Source organism: Schistocerca piceifrons, chromosome X (assembly GCF_021461385.2).
Source record: "Schistocerca piceifrons isolate TAMUIC-IGC-003096 chromosome X, iqSchPice1.1, whole genome shotgun sequence".
NCBI lineage: Eukaryota > Metazoa > Arthropoda > Insecta > Orthoptera > Acrididae > Schistocerca > Schistocerca piceifrons.
In genome coordinates this window covers 168,271,389-168,291,102 of record NC_060149.1, presented here as the reverse complement: position 1 = coordinate 168,291,102, position 19,714 = coordinate 168,271,389, and the positions used below count along the sequence as shown (strand labels likewise).

The 19,714-nt window shown below is 47.9% G+C and overlaps 1 protein-coding gene across 2 annotated transcripts in view; it reads left to right on the top strand.

Annotated features, from left to right (window-relative positions):
• LOC124721948 (centromere protein S-like) overlaps nucleotides 1–19,714 on the top strand; it is a 60,044-nt gene that overhangs the window by 20,235 nt on the left and 20,095 nt on the right. Inside the window, exon 4 of one of the 2 annotated variants that reach the window (XM_047247112.1) lies at nucleotides 5,108–5,649. The exons of the other annotated variant lie outside the window; for it this stretch is intronic. Within the exon in view, the coding sequence (XP_047103068.1) occupies nucleotides 5,108–5,167 (60 nt within the window). The 3' untranslated portion in view covers nucleotides 5,168–5,649. Of the gene's footprint in view, nucleotides 1–5,107; nucleotides 5,650–19,714 lie in introns of those variants that run through there. 2 annotated transcript variants of the gene reach the window in all.

Sequence of the window (19,714 nt, the reverse complement as noted above, 5' to 3'; positions counted from 1 at the left end):
ACTGCTTACAGCTTCACTCCTCCACTGCTATTTTGTTTGTGTTGAGGCCCATTGAACACTGAATTGTTTGCGTAGTTATTTACACTTGGCTGCTTGATGGTCTGACAGAGGGTGAAATCAAAATTTAACTCTCTGATCAGTGCATCACTGCTGTCCATCGGGTAATGAGAAAGGTTGATGCAACTATAGCGCCTACGCACACTGCTTTTCTCATGTTTGATCTTGTAGTACTTCCATCAAAGATCAGAATAGGCTATGAAGTCATCACGGTCCGACTGAAGGTCCCAAACCTGATGCATTGCTACCAGTGTCAGTGTTACAACCACACTCGCATGTCCAGTCAAAACACGGCCAGATGTGTTGCTTGTGGTAGGGATGCTCATGGGGTGATTGCCCGCCTCCTTCTCTCCACAGTCTCAATTGCAATGGCGACTATGCAGCCTCATCCGGTGATTGTTCAATGTATGTAGATGAGTGGGCCATCCAGGAGATCTGGGTGAACGAAAAAGTACCTTATCCTGTCGCTTGCAAGTTGTTGGATAGTCAAATCCCTGCGTTTTACCATCTGGCACATACAGCACCGTTCTTGCTACATTTTGCTCCATGAAGGACATAACCAAGCAGACTTGCGACCTGAAATTCAGCACTGCAGTTGTAAAATCATATACTATGGCAGTAGCATCCTCACTGCCACCTCCTCCTCCTCCTCCTCCTCCTCCCCCTCCAGCTGTGCAACAAGCCACGAAATCTTCATCCCCGGTGGTGAAATCACCTGCTTCACAGCTGGCACCCCCCTCCCCCCTCTCTTTCCCCCGAGGGGGCCCACAGTCCTTTTGTGGGTACGTGTGTGGTGCGCACGGGGCCCTGAGCTATTGCAGTCTCCTTTCCTTTCCAGGATGCAATACCATCCCTGTTCCTCTCCCTCTGTATCCTTACTCCTTTGTCCTGCCCCCTTTTTTTCCCTCTTAGTGGACTTTTTTATTTCGGTCTGGCTATCCTCCTGGCTTTGTTTTGGTCTGTGCTAGTGGTTATTTTGCTGTTTCAATCTCCATTTCGACGTTTCTGGTCCCCTTGGGGTTTGACCTCCATTCCCAAAATTTTCCGTTCAGCGTGAGCCTTTTGGGGATGAACTCCCTACCTAGCTTCCATGGTGCACGTTTCTCTCCCCCTGCCCTGCCCTGCCCTGCCCTGCCCTGCCCTGCCCTGCCCTCCCTTCCCCTCCCCTTTCCACCCTGACCCGCCTCCTGCTAGGTCACCAGCACGGTAGCCAGTCCGTGTGGTGGGGCTGTTAAGTACCCACTTGGCTGAGCCCCCTGAAACCACAGGGATCACACTGCTAGTACCTGAGCTGTTAACGCCTCATGTATGCCCAGGAATCAATGCTCGTCACTTTGGGGCACCAGAACTCCTGGCAATGACCACTGTGGCAGACGGCCCTTGCTGTGAATGGGTGGCGCCCACGGGGCGAGCCCCTGATCGGAGTGGGTGGTACTAGGGTGGAAGCCTTGCGCATGAAGCGACAAAAGCTTCACCATCTGGGCCATTCTGTGGTCAGCTCTAGGAGTGGTAGCAGATGTGACACTCCTCCTTCTGATTCTTTGGCCTTCCGCTCTCTGGCCACCCCCTGGGAGGAGGGTCAAGCTTGCCGGCTTGGGTTGAAAACTTTCCCTCGGTACCTGGTTTGTACCAGGACGGATGGCGGAAGTCTTGAATTCCGGTCTAACAGAGTCAGCAGGAGCCTTCCAGCTGATACACAAGGAGGCACTTCATATCCCGCCGACAGTGTGAATGCCCCATTGTGATACCAGTGTCCACAGGCCACGTTAACTGGCATGGGACTCCACTACCCGGCGCCAGATCCAAACATGGGTTCTCTGCTGAGTGTGAGGAAGAGGATGGTGGGGGTGTGTCCTCGGATGGTTTCTGGTGACAGAATAACAACATTTATTGATAACTTGTGGGCCCTCTGGGCGAGGTTTGCATCTGCTCATAACATTCTTGGTGGCATCGAAGGGGGCCAGCAGACGCTCACCCGGGTGCCTGCTGCTGTTTCTATAGCTGCTGTGGTGTAACTCAAATCTGCTGCCTCTGCAGTGGTGCTCTGGCCTCACTGGGTTGTACTGCGGCGGCTGAAACCTCACATCACTGGCCCCTGTTTTGATCGGGACTGGGGGACATGACAACAGTGGGAGAGGTCAGTGCCCCAGCTGGGTGACCATTCCAAGTCGCGGCTGTCTGTATTGGTGGGCCAGGGTCCCCAGCTCCTGCCTTGCTTACTGTATTTGTGGTAGCAGCATCCCAGGACAACAGCAATAGTGCATTACCACAGTGCACCCCAAGCAATGACTCCCATGACACGCAGCTGCCTATTGATGGCGTCCGACGATAGTTACGGCAGCAGTGTCACTCTGGTGCCTCCTAGGCGATGACCTGCATTATGACAGTGACTATTATAATGACTGCAATGGCAGTCATGACTCCAAACTTATGGCAGCACTGACACAGGCTCTGTGTCACTCCAGTGCCTCATGAGGGACAGTGCCAACGAGCTGGCTGCCAGTCCCTAAATACGGCTTTCTTCTGCCGATGTCTGCAGTTCTTCTTCCGCAGTAGCTCGGTGGAATATTCTGGTGTTGCCCAGCTGGAATAACTGACCCGATTACTGCCCTTGATGTTGACAATCTGGCATGCAGTGAACTGCTTCTTGTCACATCCTCCGCTGAGCAGTGACACAGCACTGTCCTTCGTGTTGCTTAACTTGGTGCTCCGCTGACCTAATTGTGCCGTGGTATCGTAGCATAGGATTGCACAACAGAATGTGACACACATAAGATTTCTGGCTCCCAGTATTCCTTTACATTTTAATTAACTTCAACACTGTAAAACTACTACCTTGGACTAACTTAATCCTCTTCTAAATTCTGCCTCTACATCTATTTACACCTGACTCTATTTATATGGCTTTGAACCCTCTACCAATACTGGACTTGTATCATGTTTACACAGTACACTTTCTGTGAAACCATATATTGTATCTTGTCACTACTAATTACACTACAGTTCTCCCTCCTATACACAATTGTTCCTTACAGTCCTGGAGCACACTTAGTCTTTGACTTAATATCTGTTCAGTCATTACACTGCCTTGTCAGGGGGTGTGCCATTCTTATCAGTTTGAACCCATATGCTGAAGATTGAGAGGGGCGGAATTTGGGCAGCTCTTCTCGTGAACAAGAAATACATAACTCTGATTACCACAAGGAATATACAAGAGGCTGATGTTGATGAAGCAGTGAGTACCAATTGCTGTTGCTGCTTACTTCTGTAACTTTTCACGTGCTCTAAGAGAGAGTCCATGGTAACACAAACATGCTGGATAGCAATTGTCTGATCTAGAGAAGTGAGCAGGTCCTCGTCAATGGTATCATCAAGAAACAGAAGGTGTATGGGAGGGCAAAACCGAGGAAGGTAGTCAGGTACATAAATTAAGGGATGGACCATACTGATGACTATGGTTCCCATTATTGTAACTGGTAAGTGGAAAGAAAATTCTAATGTCAGCGCACATCCTTGCTCTGGGTTTTATCATATACTGGTGATTCGGCCTATTATCCTGTTTCCTTCATGTTGCTTGTTCCTTTTTCTCCTCCTTGTCTGCAGTTCGTTTGCCCCCTGGGATCACATGAGGCAAATTGTCTATATCCCCAGATGGGGAGCTGCAATTTAACTTTAGCCATTGACATCTCTATTATCTGGTAAGGGCCATTATACTGTGACACAAACTTCATTTTCCCCTTCAGCACGTTCCCCCATGAATTTGTTAACATAAGCCATTGACCCATATGGTACTTACATAACACTGCTTTCACTTCATGTGCCCTTTCCTGTTTCTCTAAAGGCTGTGTATTCAGTTTTTGTACTTGGCTCCAGATAGTGTCACTCACCTAGTGAAATCCTTCACTGAGGAGGTACCTCCTTGTGGTGGGGCTTTGCAAAACGCAGAGGAGGATGGCATCTTGTCCAAAAATTACTTCATATGGGGATAATCCTGTGCTCTGGTGAAGTTGATTTGTATGCAGTGACGACGCAGGTCAATAGGATGTCCCAGTTATGCTGGGAATTTGTGTAAATCTCAACATTTTTGAAATTGTGGTGTGGACTTGTTCCATGCAACTGTTAGCTCCAGGATGCAGACCACTCGTCTGTAATTTCTCAATCCGCAACAGCCTGCATAGCTGCTACATTAACTCTGACATGAAATTTGTGCCCTGATACATGATTATGGTTTCAGGTGTTCCAAACTGATGTATCCAATGGTTGGCTAGTGCCTGAACCACTGTTGTGGCTTGCTGGTCTGGCAAAGCTATTATGGAGATGTAACGAGGAAAATGTTCAATAATGGTTCATATTTAAGGATCCCCTGTTGGTGTTTGTGCTAGAGGTCCTAGGATGTCCAATTTGGAAGGGCTTATCAGCTTCCAGTAACCTCTGTAGTTTAATTTTGTGGTGATTAAGATCTGTCCTTTGAGCACATTGAATACTCAGTCCTCCGTGCAGAACTGCTGCTGTTTAGCAAATTGCTGACAGTCAAGGTCAGCGCTTTGTGCTGTCCTCTGTTCACTTCTGTCAATGCCTATGAATTCCATAGTGCGTAACTTACAGCCGAGTCCTTCCGCACTAGTGTTCACTTCTGTCAATGCCTATGAATTCCATAGTGCGTAACTTACAGCCGAGTCCTTCCGCACTAGTGTGTGACCTTCCCAGACGATGTACTACATCATAATTGAACTCGCTTAACTGCAAGGCCCATGTTAACAATCAACTCATTGGATCTTCATGTCCTAAAAGCCACTTGTGCTGCGTAATCAGCTGCCACATTACACCATCTACCATAGAGGTAATAACGAAAGTACCCAATTCGAAAAATCGCTGAGTATTTCCATCTCCGTAGTGGAGTAATTTCTTCAGCATTATTTAACTACTGTGAAGTGTATTCAATAGGGTGCTCCTGTCCATCTACTTCCTGACACAAAGTAACTCCTAAATCGCTTGAATAACAAGAAAAATTATGAACATTATCACCACCTGTCTTCAATTTGTCTTGCAGAGCCAGCAGGAGCCTCCCAGCAGAGACATCAGGAGACTCTTCATATACCTACAACAGTAAAAGAGAGGAAGACGTACTCCACAGCTTCAAATATAATTGATGTTCAGTCAAATAATAGTGGTTAAGAGACAGAGATGTTGGACCAAAGAAATGTCATCTTCTTACCCAATTACTTGAAGGAAAACAGCAGAGAGAGAGAGAGAGAGAGAGAGAGAGGACAAGAAAAGAACAAAGCAAAGAATTAATTTGTCGGTTCCGGTAGAATGGGAACACTCTTAGACAGCAGAATAAGCTGTGGACATTATGTGAACCACACAGGTGGGATTGGAAAACACTTCATCTCAACATGTATCACCTACATCTTTGCTGATTACCTTCTCATTTATCTTACAGTGGAAATGCAATGGCTACTATCTCCATGTGGGAGAAATTTGACAACTAATCACAAACTATCCCACAATATGTATAGCAATACAAGGCTCAAGATTTTTTTTGAAGATCATCTTCCTTCTCCTAAAAGGGTATAACATATGTGGCAAAAATATATTGAACATGGAATGAGCATCTGGAGATGTCTTGTACAGTAGTCAAAAACCTTCAGTGGAAAAATTACCTATGAACAGTAAGCTTGTAGTGATAGACCTTAGAATACAGTTGAACATAATGATGCCAATGTGTACCATCTACTTTCCCCTGACAGAGATATTATGTACAGGCAGATGGAAAACTTAAATAGTTAGGCCCAACTTCAATTTTAGTGGGTGATTTTAATGGCCATAATCACTTGCGGGGCAGTGGAACGACTAATAGCTGATCACCACTAGAGAGATTATTCTCAGCTGTTGATCTCTTCCTAATAAACGTGGGAGTCCCAACACACGGCACAATCTATGGCTCCTATTCTGCAATAGATTTGACAATCCGTAGCCTAACTTTGCAGCACCAACATACATTATGCACAAGGACCACGAAGATAAGAGAAATTACTGCTTGTGTGGAAGCATATAGACGGTTGTTTTTTCCGTGCTCCATTTGTTAGTGGAACAGGAAAAGTGGCTAGTAGTGGTCAAGATACCCTCCACCATGTGCTGTATGATGGCTTGTGGCATGTATATGTAAACAGATATGATCCAGTGGGACACCCTTGTAATGGTGGAAATTACCCGATTATTGTATCAGTGCCAGTCCTACAGCCTAATGATAGTTGATCACATTAGTCATTGTAAAGAGCCAATTGGAATACTTTCACCAACAAAGTGATTACAATAAAAATTATGAAGAGACTCATGAAAGAAGTACAAGACACAATGGAAACAATCCTTTAGACTGTGAACAGTAAAATACCATTCTTTTGAGGTCATCCTAGATGGAAACATGTGCCATGTGCCATGACACCATATACCCAACTGGACGTGTGGTGCAAATTGTGGTGGAGTAGTTGACTAAAATACAATAACAGAATATAGGGCATCCTTGAAAGCAGAATTAGCACCTGCTCCTCTGACACTGTTGAACATTCAGCGATATATTATACATAAATGTCAGCATCTAAGAATTAGCGTCATACTTTCACTCAGCATTGCCTTTTAACAAGGTCTTTCATCTAAACAGACTTGGCAATCTACAATATACTCATTATAGCGCAGGAACTAAATAATGCTTTAAAGCGAGAGAGAGAGAGAGAGAGAGAGAGAGAGAGAGCAGTGGGAGCAAAAGAGAAGAGTGAGAGCGGAAATCAGATGATTGGCATCCGTACATAGGCTTGGGTGGAGGGTCTGAACTGCCACACACTGGTGAACTTTAACACATAGGTTAGGGGAGGGCACATTTTGGACCAAGGTTTAAACATGTGGGCATAGGCGGGGAAAAAGTTGTATTCCCAGAATGTCTTCCGTTCCACCACATATAGTTGGCTCTCAGAGCCGTCAGACTCCACCTGCCCCCTTGCTCGTGGGGGGCACCCTCCCTGTTGTTCCTGCACAACCTACTTCAGGAGCAACCCCCCCCCCCCCCCCCAACCATCAGGGAAGTCAGTTCGTACTTCTCAGCCGGAGAAGCGTAAGCCTTCTTCGGCTTCTCTCACAAGGAATGGATTCCTTGGGTCACTCCCTTTCCAGGTTCCTACCAGTGGCAAAGCTGACACCCGCCATTGGCTGAAGCAACCACAGGTAGCTAGTCATAGGGCTTCACGGTCCTCCTCAGTCCCTGAGACTGAATCAGTGAAGCCCTCCCAGCCAGACAAACCTAAGGAGCAGCGAGAGAAACCTAAAAAGAAAAAGACTCTCAAGAACCAAGGCACTGCGGTAGCACCCACACCACCACCACTATGTACAAGCTCTGTCTCTGAAGATGTGGTGGAGCTTCTGGCATCCGCTGGTGACCTAGATCTCCCTGGGCCCTCGGATACAATGGATGTCGATCGCACAGGTACTCATCTGGTGGCAGCAGGTGACCTTAAGGCGTAGACTGCCCCCATTGAGTGTTTCATACCTTCCCAGTCTCTTGATCACGTAATCCTCCAGTGGAATTGTGGGTTTTTTTCCACCACTTGGCTGAGCTATTGCAACTGTTCAGCTTTACACCTGCTATCTGCATTGTCCTCCATGAAACCTGGTTCCCAGCAATGTATACTCCTGCCCTCCGTGGCTACAAGGGATATTATGGGAACTGTAGTGAATGTAATAGTGTGTCAGGTGGAGTTTGCATCTAGATTCTGAACTCAGTATTCAGTGAACCTGTGCCCCCTTCAAACCCCTCTTGAAGCTGTGGCTGTCAGGATAAGGACGACACAGGAAATAACTGTCTGCAACGTATATCTTCCTCCAGATGGTGCAGTACCCCTGAACGTATTGACTGCACTGATTGATCAACTCCCTGGGAGATTCTAACGTGCACAACCCATAGTGGGGTGGCGCCATGCTTACTAGCCGAGATAAGGAGGCCGAAAATTTACTGTCACAACTCGACCTTGACCTCTGCCTCGTAAGTACGGGTGCCCCCACACATTTCAGTGTGGCACGTGACACATATTAGGCCATTGATCTCTCAGCTTGCAGTCCTGTCCTTCTTCCATCTATCCACTGGAGAGCACATGATGACCTGTGTGGATTGACCACTTCCCCATCTCCCTGTCCCCCCCCCCCCCCCCCAATCCTTCCCTGGCATCATGCCCATGGATGGGCTTCAAACAAGGTAGACTGGGAAGTCTTCACCTCTGCTGTCACCACTGAATCTTCCCCATATGTTGCCATTGATGTTGTCACTGAGCAGGTCACTACAACAATCGTTTCTGTGGCAGAAATCATGATCTCTCGCTCTTTAGGGTGTCCCCGGCGAAAGACAGTCCCTTGGTGGTCTCTGGAAGTCGCTGAGGCAATTAAAGAGCGTCGGCGAGCTCTACAGCGACATACGCAGCACCCTTTCCAAGAGCACCTAGTAGCCTTCAAGTGCCTCTGTGCCCGCGTTTACCAGCTTATAAAACGACGGAAGCAGGAGTTTTGGGAGAGGTACGTGTCAATCAGTGGGTGCCATACGCTACCTTCCCAAGTCTGGGTGAAGATCAGATGTCTTTTTGGGTACCAGACTCCATCAGGTGTCCCTGGCATTAACATCAATGGCATGTTATGTAGAGACACAAAAGTGATTGCCGGGCACTTTGCGTCGGAGAACTACCCACCAGCCTTTCGCACTCTCAAATGGGGGATGGAAAGGAAAGTCCTCTCGTTCACTACACGCCACAGTGAACCCTGTAACGCCCCATTTACAGAGTGGGAGCTCATCAGCACCCTTGCACATTGCCTCTACACAGCTCCTGCGCCCGATTGGATCCACAGTGAGATGATTAAACATCTCTCATCTGAGTACTAGTGACATCTCCTCTTAATCTTCAACCGGATCTGGTGTGTTGGTGTCTTTCCATTGCAATGGTGGGAGAGCACTTTCATTCCTGTGCTCAAACCCGGTGAAAACCTACTTGAAGTGGATAGCTACCGGCCCATCATCCTCACCAACATTGTTTGTAAGCTGCTGGAATGATTTGTGTATCGGTGGTTGGGTTGGGTCCTGGAATCACGTGGCCTATTGGCTCCATGCCAGGACGGCTTCCAACAGGGTCGCTCTACCACTGATAATCTTGTGCCCCTATTGTCTGTCCTCTGAACAGCCTTTTCCAGACACCAACACCTGATTACCGTCTTTATAAATTTATGAAACGTGTACGACACGACCTGGCGACATCGTATCTTGCCACATTGTATGAGTGGGGTCCCCAGGGCCCGCTCCTGATTTTTATCCAAAACTGCCTGTCTCCCCATACTTTCCGTGTCCAGGTTGGTGCCTCCCATAGATCCCCCGGATTCAGGAGAATGGTGTTCTGCAAGGCTCCATATTGAGTGCGTGTCTATTTTTAGTGGCTATTTACAGTGTAGCAGCAGGAGCAGCTGTAGGTCCATCGGTCTCACCTTCTCTGTATGCGGATGACTTCTGCATTTCGTACTGCTCCTTCAGTATTGGTGTTGCTGAGCGGTGTCTACAGGTAGCCATTCACAAGATGCAGTTACGGGCTTTGGCCAAGGCTTCCAGTTTTCAGGCACGAAGTTGTGTCTCATGCATTTCTGTGGGTATCACACCATTCATCCAGAACCAGAAATTTACCTTAATGATGATCCACTCACTGTAGTGGAGACACATAAATTCTTAGGACTAGTTTTAGACACCCAGTTGACTTGGCTGCCTCACCTTTGTCACCTTAAGCAAAAGTGCTGGCAGTACCTCAATGCCCTCCGTTGCCTGAGCAACACCAACTGGGGTGTAGATTACTCGATGCTGCTGGAGCTCTACAGAGCTCTTGTTCAATCCCGCCTTCATGGTGGGAGTTTGGTTTATGGTTCAGTGGTGCCCTTAGCGTTGCGTTTACTTGACCCAGTGCACCGCTGTGGCGTTTGACTAGTGGCGGGAGCTTTTAGAACTAGTCCGGTGATGAGTGTCCTGGTGGAGGCCAGAGTTCCTCCATTGAAGGTTAAGCATGCACAACTGCTCACCAGTTACATTGCACATGTTCGTAGTTCTCCTGCACATCTGAATTGCCGTCTCCTTTTCCAAACCACAGTGGTTCATCACCCACATCGGTGACCCAGGTCTGGGCTTAACATTGCAGTTCACATCCGGTCCCTTCTCTCTGAACTGGAGTCCTTCCCGTTACCATCTCTCCCTGAGGTCCATTCACGTACACCTCCATGGTGTACACCTAGGCCGCAGATTCTTCTGGACCTTTCGCATGGCCCTAAGGACTCCGTTAACCCTGCTGCTCTCCACTACCACTTTCTCTTGATTCTTGACGTGTACCGGGGCCATGAAATGAAATGTTCTATGCCAACGACTCGATGGCTGATGGTCACATAGGCTTTGTGTATATACATGTATGATATATTGAGCAGCACTCCTTGCCAGGTGGCTGCAGTGTTTTCCCTGTGGAACTGGCAGCCATATCTCGTGCTCTTTAGCACATCCGCTCATGCCCTGGCACGTCATTTCTCCTGTGTGCTGACTCCCTGAGCAGCCTATAAGTTATCCACCAGTGCTACTCTTGCCATCCTTTGGTAGCATCCATTCAGGAGTCCATTTATGCCCTGGAATGGTCCCGTCGTTCAGTGGTGTTTGTTTGGACTCCAGGACACTTCGGAATCCCAGGCAACGAACTTGCCAACAGACTGGCCAAACAGCCTATGGGGAAACTGCTTCTGGAGATGGGCACCTCCGAAATTGACCTGCGTTCTATCTTATGTTGCATGGCTTTTCGGCTTTGGGAAACAGAATGGCATAACAGTATGCACAACAAACTGCTTTGCGAAGGACTTTTAACTTTTGAGGGTGGGTTTTATCATTTGATTGTAGCTTTAGCGTATGCCCTTTGTCCCTCTGTGTCCTCCACCCTAGTGCGCCACAGGTCCCCCGCCACCATAAGCTCTGGTTGTGCTTCAGCAACCACCATGCGGTGCAGCGGTGGAATGTTGCGTGTTTCAGAGAACAGGGACCTTGGATTCACTGCCTGGACTGCGAGGAAGGTTCCGTACCTCTCAAAAAAAAAAAAAAAAAAAAAAAAAAAAAAAAAAAAAAAAAAAAAAAAAAAAAAAAAAAAAAAACTCGGCAACCTCAAGGTGTGCTCTGTGCTGAGGTGGTGAATGCCTGTTGAGGTAAAACAGTCTATAGCAGGCAACGTCTGGGGCACCTTCCACTCCCAGTTGTATAAGACTTGTTCAGGCATGTAGGGCTCTGCCTGGGTTGACGATTGTTTCCTAGTGTGTCATGTGATCCCTATGGAACTTGTCTCATGAAGCTACTACTACTCCCCCCCTGCGGGTCTTGGGGTTAGAATAGGCCCGAGGTATTCCTGCCTGTCGTAAGAGGCGACTAAAAGGAGTCTCTTAAGTTTCGGCCTTTATGATGGTCCCCTGTAGGGTTTGACCTCCATTTTTCAAAATTTTCATGAAGAGCAAGCCAATTGGGGAAGGGTGCCTTACATGGTACATTGTGTCCATGTGCTGAGACCTATCATGTCATTCGCCGACGTGGATCTGCATTTCTGCTCATTCTCCAACTGTTTGATGAGGTCACCCTCCTGGGTGCATACTTTTCCATCAACTGTGCAGTATTGTTTTCTTCACCGATGATGATTATGATGGACTTGTTTGCTTGGTTGCACATGATTTCCGGCACGGTAGCCAGTCTGCTGTGGTGGGTCGCCATGTACCCTGCTGATGCGTGCGCAGTTAACACCCCATGTATGTCGAGGAGTATATGCCTGTCACCCTGGCGCATCGGGAGTCGTGGCAATGGCCATCCTGCCAGGTGGCCTTTGCTGTTGCTGGGCGGTGCCCGTTGGGAGGGCCCCTGGTCGGAGTGGGTGACATCAGGGCGGATGACACGCCATTAAGTGTAATACGTCATCTCTTGCTGCTGGTCTGCCGTCAGCAGTCTCTAAGTGGGCAAAGTCTTACTTCAATGCTAAGAAATATGACCCCAAATTGTTCCCCTCCGTGGCCACACCATGGGAGGAGTGCCAGGCTAAGGATGGTAGTGAAGCTCATTTACCCTGGTACCTCACATGTACGAGAGTTGATGGGGAACGTTTCATGTCCGTGAAGCCTCAGTTTTTTGTGGAGCATTTGGAGGGCACGTTTGGGGAGGTGGAGAGTTAGTTCAAAATGCACTCTTGGTCAGTCTTGATAAAAACAGCATCCACTGCCCAGTCACGAGCATTACTCGCTTGCGACAAATTGAGGGATATTTGTTACAATCAGGCTGCATAAGAGCTTAAATATGGTCCAGGGTATTATATTCCACATGGACCTTCTTTTGCAGTCAGACGACGAGCTGTGTGCCAATTTAGAGCGGTGAGGTGTTCATTTCGTCTGGCGCGTCCATTGGGGTCTGAGGGATAATCAGATTGCTACCGGTGCCTTCATCTTGGCCTTCGAGGGTGACACAGTGCCCGAAAATGTCAAGGTGATGGTCTACTGCTGTGATGTCAAGCCATGTATCCCTCCCCCGATGCGGTGCTTTAAGTGCTGGAAGTTTGGCCATATGTCTTCCTGCTGTACTTCCAGCGTCACATATTGAGATTGTGGACATCCATTACATCCCAATACTTCATGTACCCTGCCTCCCATCTGTGTCAGCTGCGGAGAGCATCATTCACCTTGCTTGCCAGATTGAAGGATTTTACAGAAAGAAAGGAAAATCATGGAATATAAGACACTGGACCAACTGACCTTCACTGAGGTTTAGAGGAAATTTTGAGCACCTACATCCTGTGGCTATGACCACCTCTTATGCCACCACTAGAACAGTTGTCGTCCCATCAGTTCCTTCCTGTTGCCTCTCAGAACCAGAAGACTGCACCTGCCCCCTTGTGGTGGGGGACACTTCCCTCCCTGTTGCTCCCCCACCACCTGCTTCAGTAGAAACACCCCCCCCCCCCCTCCCAAACATCGGGATATCAGTCACCACTTCTGAGCTGGAGAAGCGTAAGTCTTCTTCGGCTCCTCTCGTTATGGAGGGGGTCCCTTGAATCAACCTTCCAGGTTTCTTCTAGTGGGAAAGATGACACCCGCCATTGACTGACGAGTCCAAAAGCAGCTGGTCGTAGGGCTTCATGCTCATCCTCATTCTCAGTCCTGGAGACTGAATCAGTGAAATCCTCCCAGCCTGGGAAACCCAACGAGCAGCGAAAGAAATTGAAAAAGGAGGTCCCCAAGACCAAGGGTATTATGGTGTCACCCACACCACCACTACCTACAAGATCTGAAACTATTCCTACTTCTGGGCGATCTTAACGCTCATAAACCTCTTTGTGACCTAGCACCGTGTTTAGTGGCAGAGGCAGAGATGTCGGAACTTTAGTGTCTCAGTTCGGCCTCTGCGTCTTAAATACTGGGGCCACCACACATTTCAGTGTGACTCGAGTTAGCTACTCGGCCATTGATTTACCAATTTGCAGCCCAGGACTTCTCCCATCTATCCACTGGAGAGTACATGACGACCTGTGTGGTAGTGACCACTTCCCTATCTTTCTGTCACTCCCCCGGCATCATGCCCACAGACGCCAACCCAGATGGGCTTTAAACAAGGTTGACTGGGGAACTTTCACCTCTGCTGTCACCGCTGAATCTCCCCTACACGGTAACATCACTGTGATGGTTGAGCAGGTGACTAGCTCAATTGGTTATGCGGCAGAAAACGTGATCCCTCGCTCTATAGGGTGCCCGAGGTGTAAGGCAGTCCCTTGGTGATTGCCAGAATTCACCGAAGCAATTGAGGAGTGTCGGCGAGCCCTACAGCGATATAAGCGGCACCCTTCCCTGGAGCACCTCATAGCCTTTAAACAGCTCCATTCCTGTGTTCGCCAACTTGACAGACGATGGAAGCAGGAGTGTTGGGAGAGATACATCTTGACCATTGGGTGCTGAACGTCACCGTCCCAAGTCTGGGCAAAGATCAAACATGTCTTCGGGTACCAGATCCCGATAGGTGTTTCCAGTGGTAACATAAATGGTGGGTTATCTAACGACGCAATCGTGATTGCTGAGCACTATGCTCGAGCCTCTGTGTCGGAGAATAACCCCCTCCCCCCCCTCCCCAGCCTTTCGCACTCTCAAAATGCGGCTGGAAGAGAAAATTCTCTGGTTCATTACACGCCACAGTGAATCCTATGGTGCCATATTTACAGAGTGGGAGCTCATCAGTGCCCTTGCACATTGCCCTGACACAGCTTCTGGGCCAGATCGGATCCACAGTCAGATGATTACACATCTCTCATCTGACTACAAGCGACATCTCATCATCTTCAACTGGATCCGGTGGGATGGTGTCTTTCCATCGCAGTGGAGGGAGAGCACCATCATTCCGCTGCTTACACCCAGTAAAAACTTGCTTGAAGTGAATAGCTATCAGCCCATCAGCCTTACGAATGTTGTTTGTAAGATGCTGGAACGTATGGTGTGTTGGCGATTGTGTTGGGTTCTGGAGTCACATGGCCTACTGGCTCCATGGCAGAGCGGCTTCCGCCACAGTCACTCTACCACTGATAATCTTGTGTGCCTAGAGTCTGTCATCCGAACAGCCTTTTCCGGACACAAACACCTGGTTACCGTCTTTTTAAATTTACGAAAAGTGTATGAGACAACCTGGTGACATCATATCCTTGCCACATTATACGAGTGGGGTCTCTGAGGCACACACCTGATTTTTATCCAGAATTATCTGTCGCTTCGTACTTTCCATGTCCAAGTTGGTGCATCTCATATTTCCCTCCATATCCTGGAGAATGGGGTCCTGTAAGGCTCTGTATTGAGTGTCTATATTTTTAGTGGCCATTAACGGTCTAGCAGCAGCTGTAGGGCTGACTGTCACACCTTCTCTGTATGCAGATGACTTCTGCATTTCATACTGCTCCACCAGTACTGGTGTTGCTGAGCAGCGCACACAGGGAGCCATCCACAAGGTGCAGACATGGGCTCTAGCCCATGGTTTCCAATTTTTGGCCACAAAGTCATGCCTTATGCACTTCTGTTGGCGTCGTACCGTTCATCCAGAACCAGAACTTTACCGTAATAATGATCCACTCACTGTAGTGGAGACATATCGATTCTAAGGACTGGTTTTAGACGCCCGATTGACTTGACTTCCTCACCTTCGTCAGCTTAAGCGGAAGTCCTGGCAGCACCTCAATGCCCTCAGCTGCCTGAGCAACACCAAATGGGGTGCAGATCGCTCTATGCTGCTGCATAAAAGCTACTGTCGCCTAGCGACAGTAGCTTGTAGGACAGGTCCAATGACCAGTGTCCTTGTGGAGGCCAGAGCCCCTCCATTACCGGTTAGGTAAGCACAACTGCTGGCCTGTTACGCTGCACACATTCATAGTTCTCGTGCGGATTAGAATCACTGTCTCCTTTTCCCACCCACGGTGGTTCATCTCCAGCATCAGTGGCCCAGCTCAAGGCTTCCAATTGCGGTTCGTGTCCGATCCCTTCTTTCCAAACTGCAGTCCTTGCCTTTAACACCTATACTTGAGGTCCATTCATGTACACCTCCATGTGTACTCCTAGGCTGTGGCTTCGCCTCGACCTTTCACATGGCCCTAAGGACTCAGTTAACCTTGCGGATCTCTACTCCCACTTCCTGTCGATTCTTTACGTGTACCGAGGCCCCGAAGTGGATTACACTGCTGGCTCGATGGATAATGATAACATTGGCTTTGCATATGTCCATGGAGGACATATTGAACAGCATTCCTTGCCCGATGGCTGCAGTGTTTTCACTGCTGAGCTGGTGGCTATATCTGAGCTTTGAGCACATCCGTTCATGCCCTGTGGAGTCATTTCTTCTGTGTACTGACTCCTTGAGCAGCCTACAAGCTATTGACCAGTGCTGCTCTCGTCATCCTTTCGCAGCGACCATCCAGGAGTCCATATATGCCCTGGGATGGCCCAGTCGTTCAGTGGTGTTTGTGTGCGGCCCCAGGTCACGTTGGAATACCAGGCAACGAACTTGCCGACAGGCTTCACAAACAGGCTACGTGGAAACTGCTTTTGGAGATCAGCTTCTCTGCAAGTGACCATCCGTTCAGTACTACGCCGCAAGGTTTTGCGGCTTTGGGAGACGAAATGGCATAACCTCAGCATGCACAACAAACTGCGTGCCATTAAGGAGGCTACGAATGGGTGGAAGTCCTCCATGCAGGCCTCTCGCAAGGACTCTGTGGTTTTCTGCCGGCTCCGCGCTGGTCATGCTTGGGTGACAAACAGTTGCCTCCTGTGCCCTGACCCCCTCACTGTCGGGGCGGTGCCCATCTGACAGTGGCCCATATCTTGGTGCTCTGTCCTTCTTTGGCTGCCCTGCAACGGAGCCTTCAGTTACTGGACTCGTTGCCATTAATTTTAGCTGACACGCCTTGTTGGCTAATTTAGTTTTACGTTTTATATGTCATGGTGGGTTTTTATCGTTCTGTATGTGTTTTAGACCATGTCCTTCGTTCCTTTGTGTTCTGCACTCTAATGCTTTTAGGGTGGATGTTTTAATGTGTTGCAGAGTGGCTGGCTTTTCCTCTTTATTCTCATGGTCGGCCAGCCACGGTCATCTATGCTCTTGTTTTTACTCCTTCTACCTGTTTCTTGCTTCTCCCTGTGGTTTTCTTTTCCTGTTTTGTCCATAGTAGTGTTGGTTGTCCTTCTGGTTCTTCCTTTCTCTTGTTATTGTGCTGTACACCTTTGTTTTCTTCTTTCCTTGTTTATTTGTTTTACCGGGAACAAGTTACCTACCGTTGACCTCGCAGTTTGGTCCCCCGCCCCCTTCTTTTAAACCAACCAATCAATCCAAACCAAGGTAGTATCCCAGGGGGTGAGAGTTCTAGCATGATAAATGCACAGGGTGCCCTTGTGGTTCCTGTGAACTCGCTTGGCTTAAGACGCCTTGGGGTAGTACAGGGTGGTTGTAATATGTTTAATGCAATTGTTAAAGCAAAACCCTTGAAAGGTCTTGGAGAGGAAAGCTGGCATGTCAACACTCACCAGGCTCTTTGGAGGACCAAAACAAGAAATGATCTTTGATTGTTGCTGGACCGTGGTCTTGGCAGTGGTTCACCGCATAGGTAGCAGCCATGCGAAACGGGAGAAGGTGACCACAGCTACAAGGATATACTTATTGCCCCTTTTGGTACAGGGTAGCAGACCAATATAACTGATAAACATACAATCTGGAGGGTATTGCTCCTGTTAGGATTTCAGGAATCCTCTATGTGGTCCCGAGTCGGGTTTGGTGCACTTGCACTGATCACAGTTAATGACATAGCACCGAATGTCATAATATAATGTAGGCCTGAATAGTGTCTTACGGATCTGGTTCAAAGTCATACACAGGCCCAGGTGTCCACCCACTGGTGAGTCATGGAAATAGCAGTGTACCATCTTGACCAGTTCCCTTTACCGGACCAGACTTACTTACAAAGAACACCCTTCTGTAGGCAAAATCCAGGAACCACCTCTCCTCCTTCCAACTGATTACAGAGCAGACCCCAGATCGGATCCTGGGACTGTTTGATACTAAGATTGGAGAAGAGCCTGGGTGTTTTGGAGCGAATAGTGTTCAACTGTAGGTCCAACTTTGTATTACTCTCCCCTTCCTCTGACTCTGCTTCAAACATGCGACTGAGCGCACCCTTGATATAATTATCAGCTCCCCTTATATGACTCACTCGAAAATGAAAGGCTGAAATACGTACTGCCCAGTGAGCAATATGAATGCTATTGCAGGGCTTGGCCAAGACCCAGCTCAGAGCCTGGTTACCTTTCTCAATTATGAATTCTTGGTGTTCAAGATAAAAACTGAACCTTTTGAGGGCAAATAGGATTGCCAGAGCTTCACATTCATAGATGGAGTAATTACGGGTGGGATCGGTAAGATGCCGGGAAGCATAGGCCACTGGGTATCTTTCTCCTTGGTGTTCTTGCAGGAGAATGGCAATAATGCCAGCATGAGAGGTGTCTTTTTTAGACAATAAAGGTACAGCTGAATTCGGGAATGGCCAGGACCGGGGGATTAGCAATGGCAGTTTTGAGAGCCTGAAAGGCCTCCTGCTGCTCCTTTCCCCAGACAAACTTCTCATGCTTCTTACGCAACTCATTAAGAGGAGCCACTATGTGGGCAAAATTTCGAATGAACTTAAAAAAAAAAAAAAAATTGCCATTTCCCACAAAAGGGGCGATACCCCACTTAAGTGGAGGAGGAAATTCTCTTAGAACCTTGGTCCTGTCCTTGTCAATGTGGATCCTATTGGCCAAAATAAAATGGCCCAGGAATGAAATATACAGTCTGCACAAGGTGATCTTCGATGGTTTGACCATAAGACCCTCGGAGTGCAACCAAGCAAAAACTTGGTCCAAGTGTTCCAGATTTTTGGAGAAGGAGCGACTGAAAAAAGCAGGTTGTCGAAGTAACTGTAAACATAGGCAAATTCCAAGTCACCTAACACATTGTCCAAAAGATGGGACAAGACTGCTGCCCCTGTGGTGGGACCAAATGGAATATGGTTATATTCAGACAGGTTCCAGTCCGTACAAAAGGCGCTGACCGGCTTAGACGCCTCAGCGAGAGGAATCTGGTAATAGGCCTAGTGTAAACCCAGGGCAGTAAACACCATAGCCCTGAGAAACCATGTAAAGCAATTATGGAGATCAGGTAAGGGCACAGATTCTAAGATCACCTTCTTATTCAGTGCACGGTAATCAACCACAGTTTGAAATTTCCATGTTGATATTGTGTTATCCAGATTTTTTATACCAGTTTCCAACTTTTCATTCAAAACACACATTCAACTCGTATATGGATTAAAGTAGAACTGTTTGTGTCGATGACTTTGTCTTGGCACTTATTTTCCCAAATAAGTTTTCTCTCTCATCAGAAAATTCTTGGTGAAATTCTCTGCAATACATATGTTCAGCAGATGGTGCCACAGCTCTGATTTGTATTATAATGCGACACTAATGCATATTATCTTAAGACCCCCACTTCATTGAGATGTTACTCCATCAATGGCTGAATGAAGTAACACCAAGCCTGCCGCTCCCATGCAGCTGTACATATAAATAATAAACAGAAATTCAAACAACACTGTGTCAAAATGTGAATAGGAACTTCTTGTGGTGAACAATTTGGAATCGAAATAAGATATAAGTAAGTAATCACATATCTAAACTAAAAGTGCTGCCTAATATCTAAACATGTTTATAAATTTGAATAATGATTGGTCTCTCCATGGGCAACTCCCCCCCCCCCCCCACCCCCCACCCCACCCCCCAGGTGGCTCGTGCGGGGCCCCTGAGCTATTGCAGCCCATTATTCCTTCCTGGCCTGCATTTCTTTCACCATGCCTCTCCCTCCTCATCCTGGCTCCTTCACTGCCGCCCCCTCCTTACCATCTCTCGGAGTTTCTGCTTATGTCCACCTGGCTATCCACCTGGTTTCCTGTATTCCATGCAGTTTTGTTCCTCTAGCCTGTTCTTTCATCCATTTTTGTGTTTTTGGGCCCCCTTAGGGTTTGACCTCTACTTCTAA